The sequence below is a fragment of the Trypanosoma melophagium genome (assembly GCF_022059095.1).
Source record: "Trypanosoma melophagium isolate St. Kilda chromosome Unknown ctg9segment0, whole genome shotgun sequence".
NCBI classification, from domain to species: domain Eukaryota; phylum Euglenozoa; class Kinetoplastea; order Trypanosomatida; family Trypanosomatidae; genus Trypanosoma; species Trypanosoma melophagium.
Window position 1 is genome coordinate 254,675 of NW_027125194.1, and position 24,043 is coordinate 278,717.

The following is a 24,043-nucleotide window of genomic DNA, read 5'->3' on the forward strand; positions in this document are numbered from 1 at the left end:
ACCTACAGGCAGACACAAAATATAAATTGTATACTTTAGTATCAATGTACATGTGCTGTATGCATGCGCTGCTGACATCACCGCTTCACTGGTGAAGCAAGAGAGCGAGGACCGTAACAAGAAGCAACACAGGGGCAAGGAAAGCAGGAACAATACAACCATCAACACCTTGATTACCGTTGTCCACATTGTTATTTCCACCCTGATTACCATTCCCCACGTCGGCACCTCCACCATTTGAACCATTACCTTCAGTCCCGGGAGGCGTGGCAGGTTTCTCCCCTGGCGGGATAACCAAAGGGAGGCGACTGCTGCCGTCGGGGGCGATGGTGCACACTTCACTGTACTTGGGGCACTTGAGTGTAATGGGGGTATCCGAATCGCCGCGGTCCACCTCCAGCGACTTGTTTTCAGGGCACTCCTTCCATTCCGAGATACCGGCGTACATCACCTTCACTTTGCCCTTATCACACGAAACCCGTGCACACACACCAGTGTAAGAGATATTTTCTTTCCCATTTGTTTTGTACACGTCTGTATCCAAACAGAGTGAATCATCGGCAAAGACCGATCCTGAAAGTGTTAACGACCTGTTTTCATTGCACATCCTAGTTGCAGAATGAGATAAAGTACCTTTCTCGTATCTGATATACAAAGCGCGGCTCTCTTCTCGATCGTGGTCAGTGTAAAAGGCATTAGGGTCACAGTACCCAACTCCAGTGCGATCACTTGTGCATGAGAACGGAGCCCCTGGTACGCAAAACATGCCAGGATATTTTTTAACAAATTCATCATTGTAATTATTATCAAGCAAATAACAATCGGACTTGTTGCCCCAAGTCATCGGCTCCTCCATGCCCCAATTAGCTGAATAATACTCAAGATCATCAAACACAGACATTGTCAGGGCAGTGTAGTACATGGCGCCGCCATGTTTATATCTAGAGCTCATGAGATCATCCTTCGCGACACGGTAGTTCCAGTGTGATGAAGCCTGTGTTTTCCATCTCTCATACTCCAATTCCATACCATCAGCTGCACTGCAGCCATAGTGTTTCTGTACCATTTCTTTTGTTTTAGTTGAGTTCACCAGCACGCGTTTTTTTTTCCATCCTCAAAATTACTCTCAATCACCATATTTTTCTCCAGAAACACATTGTAATCAAATCCAAGTACATGTGCAATATCATGAGCCATAAGGCGAACTTCTTCCCGTAAAGACTTCCTTTCGCTTAGAAAAATGTTGAATCCTGCAGCGATCGGTCGGCCATCTTTATTTCTGGCACAGACAGCATGAAACAGAGTCACAGGCCTAGCTGCCACATAGAGCACCATGTCAGCATCATTAACACCCTTAGAATGGTGCTCAGGAGGAACAGTAAAGTTCTTGCAAGCATTGTTTTCATCAAACTTAGGAACAACCAACGGCTCACTCACAGGATCAACGAGCAGACGATCCGCGTGCAGTTTAATGGCAGCAGGAATAGAGGTCTTGATAAATGTGGATATCATCTCCTCCGTATAAATTTGAAAAATGAAACCATCGCAGTTAACATCTTTACCACTGAAGTCTTTAATCACCTCTTCCTTCTCGCTGCAGTACTTGCCCTTGGTCAAGTCCTCTGTTGAGGCATGAATGCGGATGAACTTTCGGTCCGTTGTGGAAACGGTGTACGCTTGCGATGCTCCTTGTCCTTTGCGGGGCAACTCCCGCACAACTCCAGTCGACTGCTCGGCGAGGATTCCACGCGTGCCGTACAGCTGTGCGAACAGAAGTAGCAACAGCAGGAGAAACACTGAGACGTGCATCTGTCGGGCCATTGTCTCACAGAAGTGTATAATAGATATATAGGTGTGCTTACCTTGAAGCTCTTAAACAGCAGATCTAAAGAGAATAAAGAAGAAAGGCACACAGACGAGAAAAAGGACATAAAAAAGAGAGATAGATAGAGAGGATATCAGTAAATGGTATATGCAGTGCTACCACAGGTGGATGAATACTCAGATGTGCAGTCACTGCGTCCCTTCCTCACACGTCCAGAACAGGTGCGAAACCCAATCATGTGCAGCAATCACCCTTCTGTAATGTTAACCGCAGTCCCCTCAGCAGCAACCACACAGTCACGCACACACACACACACACACACCTATCGCGGGCACCCGCTACACCACGCACGGCTCCAAATGCAACAACCGCCGCCACACACTCACAGACACCCCAGCGCGCAAGCAACGCAACGGACTCAGCCTCCGTTTCATACACCGCCAGCGACTCCAGCCCACCAAGGTCACTCAAAACACATGGACGGCACTGTGCCGCACAACACAGCCATGGGGAGAGTGCACGCCCCAGCAGCGCACACCGGTGACCACAGCAACTCACGCCCCCATTGGGGGTAGCAAGAGCAGACAACGCACTACATACGGCCAACACCCAAACAAGCAGTATACGCTACCCATCGTGGAAGTGCCTGCGCCGCCAATTCACACACACAGACAGACACAAACATGGAGGAAGAGCGGCATACCACTCCCTCATCTCGGCCCACGCCAAGGTCCACCCCAGCAGGGCACTAAAAACAATGGCAGAAAGACGCACGCAGCGCCACCGTAGGAAACACCCTCCCGGGATCCACACTGCAGGAGTGGCATTCCATCCCTCTTCCAGGAGAATACAAAGACACACTAGCACAGAACCAAGAAGGAGAAAGAACATCATCAAGATGCAGAGCACAAGCATGGGAGAGAGAATGGCCTGCTGCGCCACTTACACAAGTTACAAAAAGAACAGAAAAGAAAGACACCAAACCGCTGCTGGCCTTCTGAAACCATTACCCACAAAAACAAAGGATGTATTTGCTGCAGTATACACACCCCAAGGGTGCCAATCACGCACACCAGAAGAAAATATTTATAGGAAATCCAGTATATTATGTAACATTTGCAAAACCCATCCATCATTAAGGGATATACAGAGTGTATCATCTTGAGGAAGAAAAAAACAAAATCAGTGTTGAAAAGAGAAACAATATAAAGATAAAAGCATCATACAGATATAAAGTAGTGGTGCAGAAATAAAAAGAAAGAGCACATACCCTGTGGTGCCATTTATCGGTGAAGAGAAAAGAAACTGAAGTATATTTATACCACGCACCCACAGGAACATAAAAAACAAAGGGTATATAGCAGTATCAGGTGTGAAAGAGAAGAAAAAGGAGAGTATAACTTAATGCTACCTACAGGCAGACACAAAATATAAATTGTATACTTTAGTATCAATGTACATGTGCTGTATGCATGCGCTGCTGACATCACCGCTTCACTGGTGAAGCAAGAGAGCGAGGACCGTAACAAGAAGCAACACAGGGGCAAGGAAAGCAGGAACAATACAACCATCAACACCTTGATTACCGTTGTCCACATTGTTATTTCCACCCTGATTACCATTCCCCACGTCGGCACCTCCACCATTTGAACCATTACCTTCAGTCCCGGGAGGCGTGGCAGGTTTCTCCCCTGGCGGGATAACCAAAGGGAGGCGACTGCTGCCGTCGGGGGCGATGGTGCACACTTCACTGTACTTGGGGCACTTGAGTGTAATGGGGGTATCCGAATCGCCGCGGTCCACCTCCAGCGACTTGTTTTCAGGGCACTCCTTCCATTCCGAGATACCGGCGTACATCACCTTCACTTTGCCCTTATCACACGAAACCCGTGCACACACACCAGTGTAAGAGATATTTTCTTTCCCATTTGTTTTGTACACGTCTGTATCCAAACAGAGTGAATCATCGGCAAAGACCGATCCTGAAAGTGTTAACGACCTGTTTTCATTGCACATCCTAGTTGCAGAATGAGATAAAGTACCTTTCTCGTATCTGATATACAAAGCGCGGCTCTCTTCTCGATCGTGGTCAGTGTAAAAGGCATTAGGGTCACAGTACCCAACTCCAGTGCGATCACTTGTGCATGAGAACGGAGCCCCTGGTACGCAAAACATGCCAGGATATTTTTTAACAAATTCATCATTGTAATTATTATCAAGCAAATAACAATCGGACTTGTTGCCCCAAGTCATCGGCTCCTCCATGCCCCAATTAGCTGAATAATACTCAAGATCATCAAACACAGACATTGTCAGGGCAGTGTAGTACATGGCGCCGCCATGTTTATATCTAGAGCTCATGAGATCATCCTTCGCGACACGGTAGTTCCAGTGTGATGAAGCCTGTGTTTTCCATCTCTCATACTCCAATTCCATACCATCAGCTGCACTGCAGCCATAGTGTTTCTGTACCATTTCTTTTGTTTTAGTTGAGTTCACCAGCACGCGTTTTTTTTTCCATCCTCAAAATTACTCTCAATCACCATATTTTTCTCCAGAAACACATTGTAATCAAATCCAAGTACATGTGCAATATCATGAGCCATAAGGCGAACTTCTTCCCGTAAAGACTTCCTTTCGCTTAGAAAAATGTTGAATCCTGCAGCGATCGGTCGGCCATCTTTATTTCTGGCACAGACAGCATGAAACAGAGTCACAGGCCTAGCTGCCACATAGAGCACCATGTCAGCATCATTAACACCCTTAGAATGGTGCTCAGGAGGAACAGTAAAGTTCTTGCAAGCATTGTTTTCATCAAACTTAGGAACAACCAACGGCTCACTCACAGGATCAACGAGCAGACGATCCGCGTGCAGTTTAATGGCAGCAGGAATAGAGGTCTTGATAAATGTGGATATCATCTCCTCCGTATAAATTTGAAAAATGAAACCATCGCAGTTAACATCTTTACCACTGAAGTCTTTAATCACCTCTTCCTTCTCGCTGCAGTACTTGCCCTTGGTCAAGTCCTCTGTTGAGGCATGAATGCGGATGAACTTTCGGTCCGTTGTGGAAACGGTGTACGCTTGCGATGCTCCTTGTCCTTTGCGGGGCAACTCCCGCACAACTCCAGTCGACTGCTCGGCGAGGATTCCACGCGTGCCGTACAGCTGTGCGAACAGAAGTAGCAACAGCAGGAGAAACACTGAGACGTGCATCTGTCGGGCCATTGTCTCACAGACGTGTATAATAGATATATAGGTGTGCTTGCTTTGAAGCTCTTAAACAGCAAATCTACAAGGAATAAAGAAGAAAGGCACACAGACGAGAAAAAGGACATAAAAAAGAGAGATAGATAGAGAGGATATCAGTAAATGGTATATGCAGTGCTACCACAGGTGGATGAATACTCAGATGTGCAGTCACTGCGTCCCTTCCTCACACGTCCAGAACAGGTGCGAAACCCAATCATGTGCAGCAATCACCCTTCTGTAATGTTAACCGCAGTCCCCTCAGCAGCAACCACACAGTCACGCACACACACACACACACACACAGAAAACAAACGTATTACAACGGTATTCATATGAATATGTATTTCCTCATTATCATACATGTAGACAATTAAAAACGGAAAAGCTGCGAATGAAAAAAGAAACACAACACGTGCGTTTTCAGGGAAGAAACGCAGACAGACGCACAAAGTGTCATGTAGAATCATATCGTTCCTTATCACTCCTAGTTTTTCTTCCCCTTTCTTCTTTTCATCCCACTGATCTCAGCAAAAAAAAAAAAAGACATTTAATTACCGAAAGACCAGCTTTTTTCCTATATCCACTCTCTTCTCTCCTCTATTCTCTCCACTAAAAAGATTATGAATTCTTTCGTATTTCAAAATATCTTTCTGAGAAAGAGAGGGTCGTGCTAATTCCATAGCACTCCTTACATCTTCCATTACAATGTGTGTGATAACATCAAAATTTTGTTTCTGTTCTGCAGTACCAAGTAATTTTTTTAATGAATCCTCAATTTTCTCACGTGTAGTTCCACTACCAAGATTGGCAACAGCAAAATTGGCCTCAGAAGACACCTTCATTGTTTCTCCCAAAGAGAGTTTATCAATAACACGACGAGTCACAAACAAATTAGCTGAAGACACCAAACCGACTAAGTCAGCTGGGGTCCAATTCGCAGTTTCTTTCGCAATAGTTTCTATTTCATCTTGGGTTAAATTAGCTGAGGTTTTATTAAAAGAATTTGTTAATATTTCCAATCGTTCTTCCACTGTAGGAAGAGGACATTGTACGAGTTTATCTAATCTACCTGGTCGAAGTAAAGCTGCATCAATTAAATCAGGGCGACTAGAAGCGGCTACCACATAAACATCTTTTCTTCCTTCTACTCCATCAAGATAGCAAAGCAACTGATTTACAACTCGATCAGTAACCCCTGAGTTGTCTGCACCACGCTGAGGTGCAACAGAGTCAAATTCATCAAAGAAAATCACACATGGTGCAGCTGCTTGAGCTCTTTCAAAAATATCGCGAATTTTTTGTTCACTTTGACCAATATATTTTCCAAAAATCTCTGGACCATTAACCACGATACAATGTAAGTCTTCTGCATTTACTACAGATTCTACCACAAACGTTTTACCACAACCTGGAGGTCCATAAAGAAGAACGCCACTTCGCGTCTTTAGTGGTAAACGGGAAAATAGAGCAGGATTTTTCATTGGTAATACTAAGGTATCATACAGTACTTTTTTAGCCACAGTAAGTCCTCCAATAGATTTTAATGACTGTTTTTCTCCTTTTAGAAATGTAATTCCAGTGTGAGATAATGGAGTAAAAGAGGCAATAATATTTTTTATAGATGTTAAAGACGGAATTTTTCCACCTTTGAAAGAGCTTTTGATACGTGCTGAAACTTTTTTAATATCAAAGGGAGTATAGTTATCCATTAAAGTAGCAAGTTGTTCTATTATTTCTGTCGATTCATTCGGAAATAATTGATGTAATAAAGCAATACGTGTTTTACGATTTAGTGCTTCAATTTTAATCACTTTGGGAAAACAACTTGCAGAACGAAGAGATTCATGAATATCTTCACGATTTCCACACGTTGCAATAAAAACTACAGAACTCTTACCACTAAGTGTAAGTGTTTCTGTAAAACATCGAAGTGTCTCCTCAAGCATAGCTTTCGTCGTACCACTAATAGAAGCAAGAGATCCTTCTTTTTGCAAAGGTGCGATAGCATCGAAATTATCCAATACGAGTACAGAAGGGGCACACATCACACACTCAACTAATGCTTCCTGTAGTAATGGTAAAAGTTTATTATTTGAAGAACACTGAACAAGACAAATATGAACATCGCATAACTCATTCAATACTGCACCAAGAATAGTTGTTTTACCATATCCTTTTGCACCACAAAGCAATACGTTACCATTGCTTCCATAGAAACTGTGGTGAGAATTAGATTTATTACCATTTCCAAACCAATTTTTCAAATGTTGTAAAAGTCCTTTTGATGTATCTTCATGAACTTTCACAATTTCTTCATACCTCAGTTTATTTTCAGAGTAAAAATCAATATCACCATGAGACGTATCTTTTTCTGTTATATTAGGTATAGTCTCATCAGGATTAGGGAAAATAACCACATTAGTAGCATGATTAAATACCATACATGAGCAAACACCATCAGGTAACGTTTCAGTTAACCGAATAGGTGCCTTCCAGGCGTTCGATCTAAAGAAAGATGGAGTAACTTGTTTAGATTCAATAAGTTTTGACATCCGTGCAAGATCCCAAAAACCAACAATAATTCCCTCATTCCAATTATACTGTTTAGCTGTTACAGGATTCACGTAAAGGAAAACTTCCATTTTAATTTTAGAAATCCTTGTTTCATAATAATCACGTGGAATAGATCGCAAAACAGTCCATTTTGGTGTTTCATTGTGAATTATCTGCCTCGCTCTAGTAGCTATTACCAATTCCGTTCCATCATACATAATACCACAATTAGAAGTAATCTCCTGGCCATTTATATCTTCAATTCTCTGAACGGTTATTTTTGCATGAACACCTGCAAAAACGGCAACACTTAAAGTCATTCCAGGGTAAACCACCTGAACTTGACGTAGAAGCTGTCCTTCAATACGGGAAGCATTTTGCTCAACCACCTCACTATCATCCACTGAGGTAGGTGAGACTAAAACTCTACTTGCCTTCATGGGATTGAATACTGGAATACACTGGACAAATTTACCATCTTCTAATCCAAGATCTTCACCCAAAACCACAGAAATAAGCAATTTAAACGGCTGAAGGTTATGTGGTTGATGAGTCAGACATCCAACATAAATGTCTTTTTTCCCATCTGAAAGGCATAGGGGAAGTACTGGGGGTAAATTAACACCAAAATAGGGAATTAAATTACTGCTAATGTACTTGGCCGATACCCTAACAAATGCATCGGTTCGGGATGGGTCAGTAGAGACTTCAAATGAGGTACGTTGCATTTATGTTCCCTTTTTCCAAAAAAAAAAAGAAAGAAAGATATAGAGAAGCGAAATATTACATAAAAACCACAAGAAATAACACAAAAATCTGGATTAGAAACATATTGAAAAGAAGATCAGTTTACCCAGACTCATATCATTCTGGTTTTTTTTTACTCCCCCAAAACAGTGTAAAATATATATTTTTTATTTTTGGAGCGAAAATGCTTTAATAAAAGAACCAGCAAAAGGCTTTTTTGAAATACTTAGATGTATAGATAGAAAATCAACACCACAAGACAAGAGCCATATTATGTATGTATATGTTTGTGTGTGGTGTTCATTTAGTTAGGTACATAACCCCATCTTAGTTTCCAATATTCGGCATCTTCTGTTATTCTCACTCGACGTGGACTATAAAGAAGAGTTATAGGTTCTCCTGCCGTTATGGTACGCGTTGAAAAGAGATGAACACAGGGTTGCTTCTCATCATGCCCTTTTAAACCAATCCCTTTATCTTTAACATTTCCTGGGTTAGTTATGCGGATCACTGAATTTGGTTCAAAACTATGAAGACAGAAATCAATAATGGGGTATAGATTAAGACCTCCGTTATCATCATAAATTGCCCGAGAAAGAGTCATGGATATTCCCCATGATGCAGATTTCGAGGCAAAATGTGGCAAACTCTGCTCTATTTGCCGTAACATAGCATGTAGACGAATCCACTCAACCCTTTGTGAAGGGGTTACCAGTGTATTTTTTTGAATAAAGGGTGCATTTTCGACCCCCTTCGCGTTCATAGCATTTCCCATGTAAAGCGTATCCAACTCCTCCTGCAATGAACCATACCGATCATGCATGTCTGTATTATAGACGTCATGAAGGAACTCCAGGTATGGCCGGTATGGGCTGTGCGGGTTGTGTAGCTCCCGTGCGAGGGCGGCGGCGAGTGTCTCCCGCTTGTCCGCTGCGTTGTGGGCGGCGGGGGCGAGTCGCGTGGGGATCGACACGAGCGGCCGGCCAGCGGGAATATCGCGACTGGCGACGACACAACAGCCGCGCCCCGCGTGGAGCCGCAGGCGGAGGCCAAAATGTACGGCCGCCCCCCTCCGCGCGGCCCACCGGCAAAACGGACGGGCGGCCGGCACTCGGCGGGTGAAGAGCAGCGGCCAAACCCGCCGACTGGTGGTCGCATCCCCGCAGTAATACCGCCGGGGAGGCCCGTCAAGGGCGAGGAACTCCATGCACGTCCCACAAGCACTATCGTGGGTGCTGTGTTATTGTTATCGATAATATAGTATAATAATAATGATAATAATAATTTCCTCTACTTCTTCCCCTCGAGGAGATAGAGAAGGGATTGAACTCTCTTTCTCTCTTTGATATATATATATATATATATATCAAACCCTGGTGACCAAATGACAAGAAAAAAAAAAAACAAAAATAGACAAGAGAAGTACATATATGGAATTCAAAAGCAAAGCAAAACAACAGAAACTAGTTCTTTGCACCACTACGGTGGTAACTTTTATTTTTCATTTTTGTTTTGTTTTATGCCGTTTATTATTTTCCATCTTTTTCTTAGGAAGAGTAATAAAGAAAGAACGAACAATTATAATAGTAATGCGGAGAATAATAATTTCCTTTCTTTTTCACTTTAATTCTAGTTGTGGGCTCTTTTCCTTCATCAAAAGTTATACACTATTTAATGATTTGAATCAGAATGAACATTTCCCACTTCCCCAACCCTCTCTTCGTTTATTTATTTATTTTTTTTTTTGCATTTTCTATTGATAGACGTAATCGTCTGCGTGTTCGTGAAGGAGCTGAGCAGAGGCTTTGGCATCCTTAAATAATCCATCAACTAATATCACATCCTCATCTTCAATAACAGAGCGTCCATTTGTTTCGGCAATAATAAGTGCAGGTGTTAGTAGTTGTGTCACATAACGGAGAGAAGTACGTTCTCCAATTTGACCAAGAAGCTCTAGAGACGCATCGGAAACTTTTACACCTTCCACTTGTGCACGAATATCAACGATGGAAACAATTTCTTCAATACTGTAATTAGTTGTGCGCACAATAAGAAGTCGATCAAGAAGATCAGTAGGAATACCATGAGGAGATCGAACATCTGTTCCTCTGATACGACAGCTACCTCTGTTAGTAGCAAAAATTACCACAGGAGCAAGTGTAGATTCTAACGCTTTATTTAAGAAAGTAAAACATTCAATATCCAGCATATGTACTTCATCAATAAATAATACACCAGGTACCAATTCTGCTACACCTTGATCAATATATTTGTTGACAACTTTATTTATTTCATGTCGGAGCTTCTCTGTAATTTCCGTCTTTTTTTGTTTCATTAAACTATTCACAATGGAAATTGCATCTTGTCCTTGGTTAGGTTTAGCATTAGCAGAATCAAGATCATGCAATGTTACATCTTGAATGATTTCTTTTTTCTTGTGAACATCTCCCTTAGGAAGAGGAACGTACTCATCTGCCTCCAGATCATGATCTCCAATGTATGCATCGGATCGTCCCACTCTTTTGACAGCACCGGTACTGCTTTCAATGTAAATAACATCACCAACAGATACCTTTTCCTTCTCTAGACTTTCATAAATGGCTGCATCTAACTTAAGCTGCTTAGACCCTTTTACAGACTTGAGTGTAATAATTACGTGAGCAATAGACTTGCCGTAACCTCCCAATGGATTGTCTGTTTCCTCCGCTCGCAACTCTGTTACCTCTCCCTCATATACCTCTTTCTGCTCCTTAATCCTTAGCCCAATCGCACGTCGGAAGTTCTCCATCAGCACTTCTGTCTTCTTCACCTCTGCGCTGTACACCTCACTGCCGACCATCGGGCAGAAGGGCACTTTCGGCCCCAACTCCTTCGCGATGCCGAGCGCCAGGGCCGTTTTGCCGGTTCCCGGAGGTCCGGCGAAAAGAAGAGCGCGACCGGCCATCTTTTTAGAGCGCGTGAGTTCAACGACGAGACCGGCCGCCTCGCGTGCCTTCACTTGACCCACAAATCCATCAGCCGACGGCTTTGCAACGCCATCCGCATCCAGTCCAAGACCCTTGACGTGGCTGTGGGCCGCCACACGCTGTCTTTTGGTGGTTGAGATGACCTCCTCAATCTTTATCCCGGACATCGATCCCACACACTTTTCTTTTCTATCATTCCCAATAACAGTAATAGTTAAGAGGTTTACACGTAAAAAAAAAAGGGGGGGGGGCAATATTAATATATAGAAAAAAGATAATAATAAGAACAAAAATAATGAGAAAAAAAAGGTAGTAAAAGAAATAAAACGAGAAATAAATCAATTTATTTTCTTGATAAACAAATACACCTTCTAAAAAAGGTTATCACAGGAAAATAGTATATAGTAAACGAAGTAAGAGAATATTTTCACTGAGAATCTTTTTCAGTATCGACATTCATCAATTCAGTAAAAATATTACGAAGTTCAATAGTAGCTGGATGATCGTCTGATACATTACCCTCAAAAATTTCTCGAGCTTCTTCAGCCAAAGCTTTTGCCTCTTTCACCTTTCCAATACGCAGAAGACCCCATGCACATTTGTTGGCAGCGATTCCAATAGCAATATGTTTTCCCTTGTATCGTCGTCGTGCAAGATCTAAAGCTTCACAATATAAGGAAGCTTGATTTCCCTTGTCACCTAATTCTCCACAAGCATCTCCTAGAGCTGTATAAGTAGTAATAAGATGGGTATGTTGAGTACCAAAGGCCCGTTTTTGAATCTCAATAGATTTTTCCAATAACTCTTTTCTATGAAAATGATCTCCATTTGCGCCATGAGCATCTGCTAACTCGATAAGTGTTAATGCGATTTGTGGGTTCATGGCCCCTAATTTTCTCTCTTGAATATCATATGCCTGTTGAGCGAGTTGTAGACGTCTAGCTTGATTACCATTTGCACCATAAGCCCTTGAAAGAGTCAACATAGCTATAGTAGTTTGCGTATGCTCTGGTCCACAATGTCGTTGTACAATTTCTAAAGCTCTTTTTGCTACCTTTAGCTGTTCTTCATACTTCCCAAGATGACCATGAGCTTCTGTAAGAAGAAGTAAAACACGTCCAACTTTCGGATGCTTTGGGTGAAATTTGAGTTCATGAATAGCTACAGATTCTAAGAGTAAATTTTCCATTATTTGAAAGTTTCCCATTTCCTCATGGGCACAAGCCATATTGTATAAAACCATTCCATATTGAGGGTGATTGGTACCATAGATTTTACCCACCATATCTCGTGAACGTTCAAGTAACTGCAATTTTTTCTTCTGATGCCCAATTTCACCATATGCACACGCCAAATTATTTAAACAATTCATTAATGTTGGGCTAGTGCTATCAGTCTCTTCTTGTGCTTGCATTACAGTTTCCCATTGCTTAATCGCATTAACAAAATCACCACGTTCAAAGAACTCTGCAGCGGACCTATGAAGCTCTTCTAATGTGCACCTATCCATAGTTGGTGACTGGGTGCTACTGCATATACGAATAGCAGAAGACACAACAGTTGATCTCATAGTGGATAATGGTGTTGTTACTGAGACATATCTTCTGCTGAAGAAAGAGAATCTCCTCATCAGTTAACAATCTTAAAAAAAAGAATATCACTATTTCTGTTATCCCGTTAAATTTGTGTATACACCTAGCCTGCCCCAACCCTTTAAGAGACATCAAAACAAAAAAAAAACGAATGAAAAATCTGCTCTTTACTATTCACATCTTCTCACTTTTTCCATTCCTAATATTCACTTTTTTTTTGTATTATTTTTTAAATACCTTTATGAGTACAAACTTGTGCTCTTGTCCAAAAAGAAAGTGTGACAACAACAACAAAAAGCAAGGTATATTTTACATTATCATGAAAATATCTTTTACATATTCTCATCGCTTCTCTCATCTGGGTTCCTTTCATCAGTGAATGTGGATTCTGAAGATGAAACTGATGAGTTCAGTGATGTATCTTTCGATTGTATAGCGTTTAACTTGTTTCGTTCACATGCCATGTATAAACGCCTTAGTAACGCCCCAACGCATTGTACACCATCGACACGACAATCTACAATACTACGATTACGCAATACAAGTGTAAGAAGTGACCGTACACCATAGGAACCAAAAGGATTTCCTGACACGTCAATTGTCCTTACACGTGGAAGGTTTTGCAGAGACGCACAAAGGAGTTGAATAAGCGTTGTTGTGAGTCGCTCTTCACTCAAATTAATATGGGAAATCCATGGACACAAGGGAAGTGTCAAGAGAATGGGCAATAACGCTCGTTGACCAAGGTATGAGCGATGTAAATCCAATGTATCTCCATGTGTACCTTGACTAAAGCAAAGAAATGTAAAATTTGGTCTCTCTCCGGTTACTTCACACAAGTACAAGTATTTTTTATTAGGAATGGTTTTAAAATCATCATCTGCCTCGGCAAGTGCTAAGCGAAGAGATTCACAACGTTTACTAATCTCTACAATGTCATCTAGGGGACTTACTGACATAATCCCTCATACAAAAACTACATTTGAAGCAGAGGAAAAAAATATTAGAACAAAAAAACAAGAAAAAAAAAACGATACTCAGTAAGACATGTAGCGTCAAATGTATATAAATAAATACATATAGGTATACAAAAAAAAAACAACAACAACAACAACACGGAAACACTCACATATGCGGGTATAAAGAGTGGAAACCGCGCATTCTGGAACTGTGCACAAAATAGATATTTCAAAATACATAAATCAAGCTAGAATCGTCTTGCTTTCTTTTAAACCCTTAAAAGAAGGAGAAAGACAAACGAGAAACCATTTCATAATATTTCCGCTCTAATTTTCACTTCCTTCAAAAGATTCTTATTTTTCTTTTCTCTCCCTTTCCACGGAACAAAACCAAATAGAAAAGAGGTTACGGCAACGGGTGAATATTTGGTATGCGTATACGTTCTGCGTGGTGCTAGTTAGAGACTTCTCTTCCTTTCCCTTATATTTCTTTTCATTTTTGGTATTTTTGCTATCCATCTTTTCATTAATACAGAAATACATAAAACAAAAAAAAAAAATTAACACTGCTTCTATTTTTCTTTCTCTTTCGGTGCCTATCATCAGCGGGTGATAGAAGAGGGGGGGTCCCTCTCGTCCACGCGGGCCACCTCGAGGGCGCCCTTCTGCCCTGCCACTGGGAGGACCTCGCCGTGAATGACGGGGGCAGCGATGAGGGAACGGACGGACTTCCCCGCGCGGCGCTGGATAACGTCGGCGTAGAAGATGTAAATGTTCTCGTGGCCGTACCACTCCTCAAGGGCCTTAAGATTGCAGCGCTGCAGGGATTTCATCGCAGAGTCGGAAATGCAGAGAACACGGCGCTCCTCATCACCAACGCGGTAGGCCATTTCATAGGCATTACCGGCAAAGGCACGGATCTCCTCAGCGTTGAGGCTGAGCATCTTTTGATAATTTGCTTCAATGTGCTGGTAGAACGCCTCCTGCTTCTCTTGGGAGGGAAAACGGAGGAATTCAAATCCCCATGCACAGATTCCCTTTCCGCACCATCCAACAAGACTGGTGTGGGTAATAATGTCTTCACCAGTGACAAATCCTTCAGCATTGGGAAGACGGGGAAGTACAGCCGTGAAGACAAAACGATTCTCCTCAGGAATGCTTAAGTTTTTATCATTGCAGATGAGATCAAGAACCTCTTCATTGCTTCGTCCAGATAGTGCCATATAAACGAACTTTCCATTGTAGGAAAAGTTCAGGGCACCCAATCCTTCCAGGACTTTACCCTGTTCCTCAAGGTCTCGCAAGTCCAGAAGCTCCAGTTCAGATTTTCCACTTTGTTGTACTGTCTTGGTGAGTTTGTTAATGAGTTGAGCCTTTGGTAACTCCCCGCGGCGACCATTTCCCATAGGGTAAAGAATCACAAACCGGCGGGTAATATTACCTTCGTCATCTGTGAAGTGATGAACAGAGATGGAATCATTCACAAAGAGAGAGTCTGTCTTTCCATCAAAAATGCTACGTGTGGAGCGTGGTTCCTCATTTATAGATAAGTAGATAACATTAATACCGGTATCCTTTTCGAGTTTCTCCTTTATTTCCTTCTCAATGGCAACAACCATGGCATTATCCTGCTGGGATTGACCTTCACTTACCTCTGGTGTAGTGGCAAGCTTGTTTTCCTTTGTCCTGTTGATGGCCCCAAAGAACCGAGATTCAACCATAAGAACTGTTGTCATTTCGGCGAAAGAATGTAGTGTAGTTTTATTGGTATATAAAATATTTTTTCTTTTAAAAATTTAAAGGGTATCGATTGGTTTAAAAGCTTTTCTGCCACAAGAAAAAAAGAAAGAAAGAAAGAACCATATAGACATGTCAATTGGATTTAGAAAAATATTTTAGCTTCAGTAAAAAAAGTGTAGGTTCATATATAAGACTCACACGTAAATAAATAAATAAATAAATAAATGGATACATATATATATATATATATATATATATATATATATATATATATATATATATGTCACATTTTCCTTTTCATGTTGTTAACCCTTTCAAAAAGGTTCAGACTCATGTGAGAGTATGTAAAGAGTGAAGAAATTCATTGATTGCTGAATTTTACTCGCTTGAGCAGCACATTATCTACCATCTCAGAGATATTCCAGCCCCATTCTTGCTTTTTTTTTCCTCCATTGAAATCGTCAATTTGTTCGGAATTCTCTCGTGATAGAGGTTAATTGGTCACGCGACTCTACAGAAAGCCCTAACTCGGCCTCTGTGTGACGTAACTCTCTGAAAAAGGGTGGCACAAAAGGTTTAGCTGCACGATCTGCACCCCATGCTGAGAAGAGAATTTTACAAGCTGTCAGCAATGTCTCACCTTGTATTGGTGACAGTTGTAAACTCGCATTTGCTGCAACTTCCTTTACATAAAGTGCGAGTTCGTGGAGTATTTGCGGCAATTTAGGATCTCTAGCCCCACGCTCCACAATTGTTTGTGAAAGGAGAGCAACAGCACCTACAGGGGATGTGCCTGCAGGAACCAAAGACTGCATCATCACACGTGCTGGAACACCATTTGCATCTGTAATATCATCTTCTTCAGGGGGACCAATATCGATATCAGGGTAATTCTTCTGTGATCGCATGCGTTCCTCTAACTCAGATGTTGGGGCTTTTCCAAGAATACGTACACGATAAGCCGCACGTCTCTCTTCTTTATATGATTCAATAGTCGTATCGCCCAAACGAGCTTTCCAGTGGGACACTGCATCTTCCACATCATTGGGATCATATCCAAATTGTCGTCGAAGAGCCACATAAACACTGGGATCTGGTGATGATAGCATAAGTTCTTCTGCAGTTGGTTTTCGTCCTTTTTTATATTGTGGTTTTTCTCTAATACAGTTAGAGCAGCGACGTTGAAAATGTCGATTTATAGCACCACATGATGGACATTTCCAGTCGCCAAGACGACACTCAAGTGGTAGACTTCCTTCTTCGCCTGGTGGGTGATACAACTTGCATGCATCACCCCAAAAACAGCGACCTTGTAGATAATCCATACATGGTTGACCATAATCATTTAAACCATCTTCATCTTCTATAAGCATTTCTTCTTGTTTCCATTGTCGTTCTTCTTCTTCCTTTTGTTGAAGTACTTCATCAGGGTGTGCCAATGCCCATAAACGGTCTTTTTTCGCTAACCAAAGAGCATCCACTACATGTCGCGGAAATACACCTTCCCAATGTTCTACAAGACTCTCATATTTTGGTCCAAGAACTGGATCTTCATATGGTATATAGTCTCTTCCCACATCAAGAATATATTTACTAGCTGTATAGCCATATTTATCACGTTCTTCTTTACATAGGTTATCAAGAATATACCAACATGTCAATTGTTTGTTACCAGTCCATGATTTGATATGACGAAAAAGCACCCCAACAACGAGTTCAAAGGCAGTTTCGCTATCACCCACTTCTCGCGCAAGCCGTGAAGCTTCTGTAACAGTCTTCTTTCCTGGTTTTTCCACTTCACGTAGACGGGCACAGAAGACTGCAAAACGACGTAAAGTATCACGATCTATTGACGGAGGCTCACGAAAGTATTCTTCACCACCACCAAACATCTTTCTTTGGGAAACAGATAAACGTACTCTTATAATAAGGAAATAAAAGAAAGAGAAAGAGAAAGCAAAAAAAAAAAAACATATACAGAAAATCAACCACACTTACGAAGAAAAAACAACAACAACCAAAAAAACAAAAGGAACGATATATATATATATATATATATATATATATAAAGGATATCGTTTCGTTCGTCAAGAAAAGCAAAACAAAAAGATTACTCAGGCAAACAACAAAAAAAAAACAACAACCGTACAATGTAACACCAACCTTTGCTACTAATAAAACGTGGTATCAAGAAAAAAGTGTTCACCTTCCGATATTCCCCATTCTTTTTTCCTTCTAAGTGTTGAAATTTATCTCACGAGAGGTCTAAGTAACTCTCTCCGTTCCTCTCGTAAAGCCTGTACAACTGCCCTAAGGTGCTCAATTTCTCGATTGTAGTCATCAAGACCAGACTTCATACATTCCTCCCGTATTGTCATGGCGGTAAGCTTCTCTTTAAGATCTTCAATCTCTTCGTCTCGGTGCTTCACACGTACACATTCTTCATTTACTCGCTGTTCCAATGCGATAATTCTATCAACCATCCGCAGACGATCCACCTGTATTGCTGCAATGGTTTCATCTGCTTCAGCAATAATAGCAGCCTTGTATTCCGCGGCGAGTTGATCATAAGATGGTGATTCCATTGTTTGGGTTGCCTTGTCAGATAATAAAGGCATTCGTATGGGAGGAGATGTGTCAGTTATAGGTGTTACCATTGGTAAAGACAAACAAGCAGCAACACCAGGAGTTTGTTCTACCTGTTGAAGATTTGTTGTCTCGTACACAGCCTCTGCAGAAGGTTTTGTACTACATGTGAGACCTTGTGTTACATTTGTTGCATCTTTAGACTCTGACCACTTTTCAAACGATACTTGTGTTTCTTTAGAAAGAATACCGCGGGAAGATGATAAGTTCCCAACACAATCATTGTGCAAAAGTGATGAATACTGTGGTACACTATTGTTATTGTTATTTTTTTCCATGATATTTGTGTAATTTATTGATTGACTATGTATTTTTTCAATGTGATTCTGTACTGCTTCACGCCAACGCCTCCACACATTTATAAGAGTTCTTGCACGTCTACTTGTGGCGATAAGAGTAATATTTTGCTGTTCATATGCACGCCAGCGCCAGCGCATAAGTAATTGTCCAAGACGGAACGATCTAGGAGCGTACAATAGTCTTGCTTGCTCACGCCAAAAACGAAATACTACTCGTTTTCTCTCCATCCGTGGAAGCATTTGCATCATACTGGAAATAGCATGTGGCGTAGGGAGTGAATACAAAAGGAGATTTTCAAGACGCTGTTGAATGTATTTTGTACACAGATTATCCTTTTCCTTTTTCCGTAACATAGATTCCCATTTACGAAAGATACGTCGTTTTATGTGATGATTAAGTAAATTAATTTGCTCCTGGTCTGATATGTTTCTTTTTGTCATGGAAGGAGGAGGAGGAGGAAAAGGTAGAGGTGCTTCCCGTGATAGAAAGAGAGATGCTCTATCACTATTTTGATCTTCCACTTCTGCACGTTTCAACGATATGAAACCATTATTTTTTACCTGGTGATTATTATGGGAAATGTAATCTTCTTCTAATACAACAGAACCAAATTCATGTAATTTTTTTATTGGGAGATCATTTCTTTGATTCAATGCCACGGGATGCGAAATTGGGGAAACGTTACGAAGTGATATAACATCTATATCAGTTTCACTCTCTGTATGTATATCATTTGGATTTTGGTTTTTGGAGTCCTCTTCAATATGTACCATCATCATCATCATATTCTCATCTTCTTCCAACTTCTTCACTTTTTCTGTTATTTGAAGTGAATTTTCATTTTTAGTTGTAGAGAGAAGAAGTTTTTCATTTTTTATAGTAGATTTTTTATTCCTCGGTTGTTGTTCATAAAACCTATAGCTATCAACCTTGGCGACTTGGGTAAACCAAAGTTTATTCAAGTGATCCACATCCATTACTGTAAGCTCCTCACCGAGTGAGTGTGCAATGCTAAGAAGGAGTTCACATATGCGGTGATCGAGGGAAGCCATAGCACGACGAAAGACATCTCTTGACCAATCTTTACAAAAAGCAGTAAGAGTTTCCTTTTTGGGGTTATTAAGTGTTACCATATATGGACGAGATATTGAGAGACTTATTGCAGAGGCTACATGTGACGTTTCCGTCTCTGTATGGGTATCATCAATAAACATATCATCAACATTTTCATTATTACTCATCATAGAATTCTCAGCACTAATACTACACAAACGACATTTACCACTCATAAGGCGACGAGCTAAATGTGATGCGGCACTAACATCTACAAGAGCCAATAACTGTGTTGAGCAACGAGTAACAACATTTTCAACAGTTAATTGAAGAATAGTATCTTGAATTATAAAACCTCTACGACGAATTTCATGATGTAGTGCAATTCGTTTCTCTGCTTCAATCAATAAAGACAAAAAACGCATGCGATTGACAAGTTCTCCCATTGTTACCTTTTCTCGTTGAAGGCACTGTGCGGCTCTTTCCACTTCAGCAGGGAGTACAGATCTTGTATCTAATTTTTTCAGACGACAACTTTTGGGTTGAAGACTATCAGGCCATGAACAAATACGTAGGATGTGGGCACGGTAGTGTGGTAAGGACGTTACCGGGTTGAATTCCAATGAAAGATATTGAAGTGATGGCAGAAGTGAGAGTGGTTCACAGTCTTCAATCCGCTGCAATCTATTCCCCAGTAATGAAAGACGTACTGTATTTTTAAACTGCACAATACCTAATGTTTTTGTGAGTCGATTGCGGGAAAGCAGTACGGTGTGAAGAGAGAATGCCACTGCGGTATTAATTCCAGCCCCGCTAAAGTCCACCTGTTCCGCTTCTCTTCTCTCATCTGCGGTGTTGTGAGGCGGCAGTTCGGCCACGGCGCGGCGCACTTCGTCAGGTGCGGCGGTTGTGAGAAGCGACAGTACAGTTGGGTGAATGTCAACTTCCACAATGTCCTGCGAAACGCAGTTTAGCCGGCGAAGACTCGAGTCAATAACATCAGGGCTTAGTTGAACACGTCTGGAAAGCAGCATTTCTCTCTCTCTCTCTCTCTCTCTATATATATATATATATATATATATAAACTCTGAAGAGAATAATATGCTCCTACGACGCTACGCCACTACCAATTCAAAAATCAAAAAATAAAAATAAAAATAATGATAATAATAACAATAATAATAGTAATAATAATAATAATGGTAATAATAATGAGACATCAAGCCCCCCCAAAAAATATATATATACCATTCACAGACATCTTCGATTATATGAACAAGGGCACCTTCTTTTTTTGTTTTGCTTCCTTCGGCCCAGAGCATGTGAACGAGTAGCCTGTGCTTCTTTTCTTTTTACAGACCCCTTTTTCCACATTCCTTTCACCTTATTTTTTTCACTCTTCACTTATTCACTTTTTTACCCCTTTTATTTGTTTTCAGCATTTTCAAAATACCTCACCAGATAAAAATGGTACATCAAATTATGCGTGTTTCGGATGTCGTCCAACTCTAGCGGATTTTTTCTTCCCCCATCTTATATCATTATCTCATGCATAGTGTTGCCGAGAAAAAAGTGAAGGTTGAATAATAAAAAAAAGGTGAAATCTAAAAAAAAAGAGCATGAGAATAATAATGATAATAATAAGAGAAATAAGAAGCGCATACACACATACACACACACAGAAAGAGGGAAACCAAAAAAAAAAAGAGAAGGAAAATCTCCATATCAAGGGTATACTCCATTGTAAGAATCATTCTTCACATTTTTTTTAATTTTTTCTTTATTCTTGATTTGTACCCCTCAGTCGATTCACTATTATCTACAGACGAGTTCAACCTTTCCCAAGGTAAACAAAGATCAGTTCACAGACAATATGATGGGCGCACAGAAATATCTATCAATACAAAAAAAATCAACTGGCTACTTATCAACTTTCATAATTTCAACAAAGTGCACTAATCGGAATGTCGTCATCGTCACTTCCTTCTGCTTTTACCACGCGATTACCATTGCGGTTACGCTTTACCCCACCCTTTGATTCATTTTTGGTAACTTTGTTCTTTCCTTTCACAATATCGGCAAGAACTTTATCATCATCTGAGTCAGATTCAACTACCTTATTATTTTTTTTACCCTTCTTTGCGGCAGTTGATTTCTTAGAATCTACAGCTTTTTTCTTTGGAGATGGTTTTGTAGACTTCTTCGATTTTTTCTTTGCGCCCTTACCACTACTGCTTCTACTTTTCTTTTTCTCATTTGTCTTTGATGTTTTCGATTTAGACTTGGGTTTAGATGAACTTTTTCGTGGTAATCCTCGATTTTTGACAATTTCATCATATTCCTTTTTCTGCTCTTCAGTTCCATAAGCCTCAAGCCATTTATACTGTTTATCATCTTGCTCTGCAAAGAACTCCTCTGATGCTTTTTCTAAAGATTTCTTTGCCGTCTCTCTTGAACGCCTTAAAGAGTCAATAATTTCACGGGTGTAATTCGATTTTGTCGTTAACTGATGCATCGTGTTTCGGTGATTCTTCGAGATCGATTTTTGGTGGTTACAAAGGATAGCAACTTCCGTGTTGGCTTTATTAAAATAGGCAAGTTTATCAGCTAAAGATGCTGAAGAATCCACAGGTTTTTCTTTAAACCATCGATCTAAAGTTATAGAGGCATTATATGTACGGAAAACCTTGGCACTTAACTCACTCATAAAGGATTTTAGGTGATCATTAAGTATTGTAGGATTAATTCTGTCAAAAATATCTTCTGATGGTTTTTTACCTTTGGTAAATCTTCGAAGTAAATCATACACTTGTGAAAGTACTACAGCTTCATTTTCATAACGGATAGAATCTTTGCCGAGAAAGTCAAATTTTACAACATTATCTGGTTTTAATTCAATATGCTCAACACGTAAGGAACAGCATCCAACAGTATCCGCCTCATCTGAACCTTTTTCATTTCCAACACGAAGTGCAAGTTTATCAATGAAGTACATAGCAACCGCACGTTGGGCAACCATTGAATCTCGTGAGTTAAAATCCTCCATATAGGAGGCACGAATATCATTAACGTGATCCTTAAGTTTTCGTGCCCTTTCAAACTTTAACATATCTGATTGACCTTTAATAGTTGAAGAGGGGGCAAGCATTACATACTTATAATTTCCAAGAATAGAGTCACGCCAGGTTGCCAACCAAGTTACATTATGATCATGTATTACTTCCTTCCAATGATGCCCTGCTGGTGGTTCAGGAATGGGTGAATTCTCATCTATATTAATAGTTATATCCTCTGGTTGAACCCGTTTCTTTAGTTTACCCATTAATGGATGTTTCCCACGTCCACGAAAAAGCCCTGGTGGTTCCACACGAAAGTTTGCCACCTGCTCCTTCTTTCCATCCCAAATACACCATCTAAACGGTTCTGCCTCTTTTTCTGTCTGTAGTTTAATCGTCTTCTTCTCTTCCTTTGTGCGGTTTAACTTCTTTTCTCGCTCCCGCAGGTGCCATTGATAGATGGCATCAAAGTCACAGAGTTCCAGGCGCCGGATGGGGTGACTGCGCTTGTCGAGAATCTCCCGCCAGCTGTGGAAGAAATTACGACGGAAGATCTCACTCCTGTAGTACTCGTGTTCCCGCAGGACGGCGAACATGGTGGCGACCTCCTCCTCCTCCGGCGTCATTTTAAACTCGCGGCCCTCGTAGAGAATGGGAATACCGTGCGGGGTGTACAGGGGGGGAAACATAACGCCATTGTGGCACAGCGTGTCCCAGCGTTTCTCGCCTTTTGTGCTAAAGTGCACATCCTCCTGCTCCCACCAGTTCAGTTCCTCCTCATTGTCGCTTTCACTGGTGTCAGAGTTGCTGTCCTCCGCCCGCTCCTCCTTCTTCACAACCACAGGCTTCTCCTCCGCCTTCATCTCCTCCTTGGCCATCGCGTGGATCCACTAACTTGTCTCTCCTCTTCGTGTTGTCTTCTCTGCTCCTTTTCTTACTCTATTATTTATGGAGTTGGCTCCGTCCACGTGCCCCTAGAAAAAAAAAAAACGCACTTAATGTAAAGAAATAGAAAGAAAGATAGAAGTATATAAATAAATAAATAAATAAATAAATAAATAAATAATAGGAGGATCATAGGTGGTTCCATGTAAGAATATCGCTTTATAGAGCCAAATGTTTTTTTTTTACAAATCCCTTCCCGCTTTAATTTAAAATTTAGTTAAATCTAAATTGCAGTCATGCAATCTATCGACAGAGACAAAGTCCCAAAGCATAAAATCCCATTAATTATCACTGATAGTATCATTTTCCCGACCAAATAATAATAGTAGGAAAAATATATACTTCATTATTACTTCTTTTGTATATCCTATTCTGTTCCTTTTATGATTCTCCAGTGTTCAAATGTT

General features: G+C 40.8%; 11 protein-coding genes across 11 annotated transcripts; all 11 read right to left on the reverse strand.

Annotated features, from left to right (window-relative positions):
- Nucleotides 1-3,319: 3,319 nt before the first annotated feature.
- LSM04_007189 (Peptidase M8) lies at nucleotides 3,320-4,300 on the reverse strand (the record flags this gene model as incomplete). The annotated part of the gene is made up of 1 exon (XM_067332750.1): nucleotides 3,320-4,300. One exon carries the CDS (start codon nucleotides 4,298-4,300, stop codon nucleotides 3,320-3,322), a length of 981 nt encoding a protein of 326 aa, XP_067185803.1.
- A 20-nt stretch (nucleotides 4,301-4,320) lies between these two features.
- Nucleotides 4,321-5,055, reverse strand: LSM04_008740 (Peptidase M8; the record flags this gene model as incomplete). Its single annotated transcript, XM_067332752.1, has 1 exon — nucleotides 4,321-5,055. One exon carries the CDS (start codon nucleotides 5,053-5,055, stop codon nucleotides 4,321-4,323), a length of 735 nt encoding a protein of 244 aa, XP_067185879.1.
- A 575-nt stretch (nucleotides 5,056-5,630) lies between these two features.
- On the reverse strand, nucleotides 5,631-8,360 carry LSM04_001800 (Peroxisome biogenesis factor 1; the record flags this gene model as incomplete). The annotated part of the gene is made up of 1 exon (XM_067332753.1): nucleotides 5,631-8,360. The coding sequence occupies one exon, from the start codon at nucleotides 8,358-8,360 to the stop codon at nucleotides 5,631-5,633; it is 2,730 nt and encodes a 909-aa protein (XP_067185578.1).
- Nucleotides 8,361-8,683: 323 nt separating this feature from the next.
- On the reverse strand, nucleotides 8,684-9,586 carry LSM04_004166 (SET domain; the record flags this gene model as incomplete). The annotated part of the gene is made up of 1 exon (XM_067332754.1): nucleotides 8,684-9,586. The coding sequence occupies one exon, from the start codon at nucleotides 9,584-9,586 to the stop codon at nucleotides 8,684-8,686; it is 903 nt and encodes a 300-aa protein (XP_067185676.1).
- A 546-nt stretch (nucleotides 9,587-10,132) lies between these two features.
- On the reverse strand, nucleotides 10,133-11,512 carry LSM04_002172 (TIP49; the record flags this gene model as incomplete). The annotated part of the gene is made up of 1 exon (XM_067332755.1): nucleotides 10,133-11,512. One exon carries the CDS (start codon nucleotides 11,510-11,512, stop codon nucleotides 10,133-10,135), a length of 1,380 nt encoding a protein of 459 aa, XP_067185596.1.
- Nucleotides 11,513-11,772: 260 nt separating this feature from the next.
- LSM04_008542 (uncharacterized protein) lies at nucleotides 11,773-12,975 on the reverse strand (the record flags this gene model as incomplete). Its single annotated transcript, XM_067332756.1, has 1 exon — nucleotides 11,773-12,975. One exon carries the CDS (start codon nucleotides 12,973-12,975, stop codon nucleotides 11,773-11,775), a length of 1,203 nt encoding a protein of 400 aa, XP_067185864.1.
- A 294-nt stretch (nucleotides 12,976-13,269) lies between these two features.
- On the reverse strand, nucleotides 13,270-13,896 carry LSM04_001845 (uncharacterized protein; the record flags this gene model as incomplete). Its single annotated transcript, XM_067332757.1, has 1 exon — nucleotides 13,270-13,896. One exon carries the CDS (start codon nucleotides 13,894-13,896, stop codon nucleotides 13,270-13,272), a length of 627 nt encoding a protein of 208 aa, XP_067185580.1.
- A 602-nt stretch (nucleotides 13,897-14,498) lies between these two features.
- Nucleotides 14,499-15,632, reverse strand: LSM04_008151 (uncharacterized protein; the record flags this gene model as incomplete). Its single annotated transcript, XM_067332758.1, has 1 exon — nucleotides 14,499-15,632. One exon carries the CDS (start codon nucleotides 15,630-15,632, stop codon nucleotides 14,499-14,501), a length of 1,134 nt encoding a protein of 377 aa, XP_067185843.1.
- A 465-nt stretch (nucleotides 15,633-16,097) lies between these two features.
- On the reverse strand, nucleotides 16,098-17,528 carry LSM04_001190 (uncharacterized protein; the record flags this gene model as incomplete). The annotated part of the gene is made up of 1 exon (XM_067332759.1): nucleotides 16,098-17,528. One exon carries the CDS (start codon nucleotides 17,526-17,528, stop codon nucleotides 16,098-16,100), a length of 1,431 nt encoding a protein of 476 aa, XP_067185548.1.
- Nucleotides 17,529-17,885: 357 nt separating this feature from the next.
- On the reverse strand, nucleotides 17,886-20,669 carry LSM04_007695 (uncharacterized protein; the record flags this gene model as incomplete). Its single annotated transcript, XM_067332760.1, has 1 exon — nucleotides 17,886-20,669. One exon carries the CDS (start codon nucleotides 20,667-20,669, stop codon nucleotides 17,886-17,888), a length of 2,784 nt encoding a protein of 927 aa, XP_067185821.1.
- A 908-nt stretch (nucleotides 20,670-21,577) lies between these two features.
- On the reverse strand, nucleotides 21,578-23,569 carry LSM04_004061 (DNA topoisomerase I; the record flags this gene model as incomplete). Its single annotated transcript, XM_067332761.1, has 1 exon — nucleotides 21,578-23,569. One exon carries the CDS (start codon nucleotides 23,567-23,569, stop codon nucleotides 21,578-21,580), a length of 1,992 nt encoding a protein of 663 aa, XP_067185670.1.
- Nucleotides 23,570-24,043: the final 474 nt, after the last annotated feature.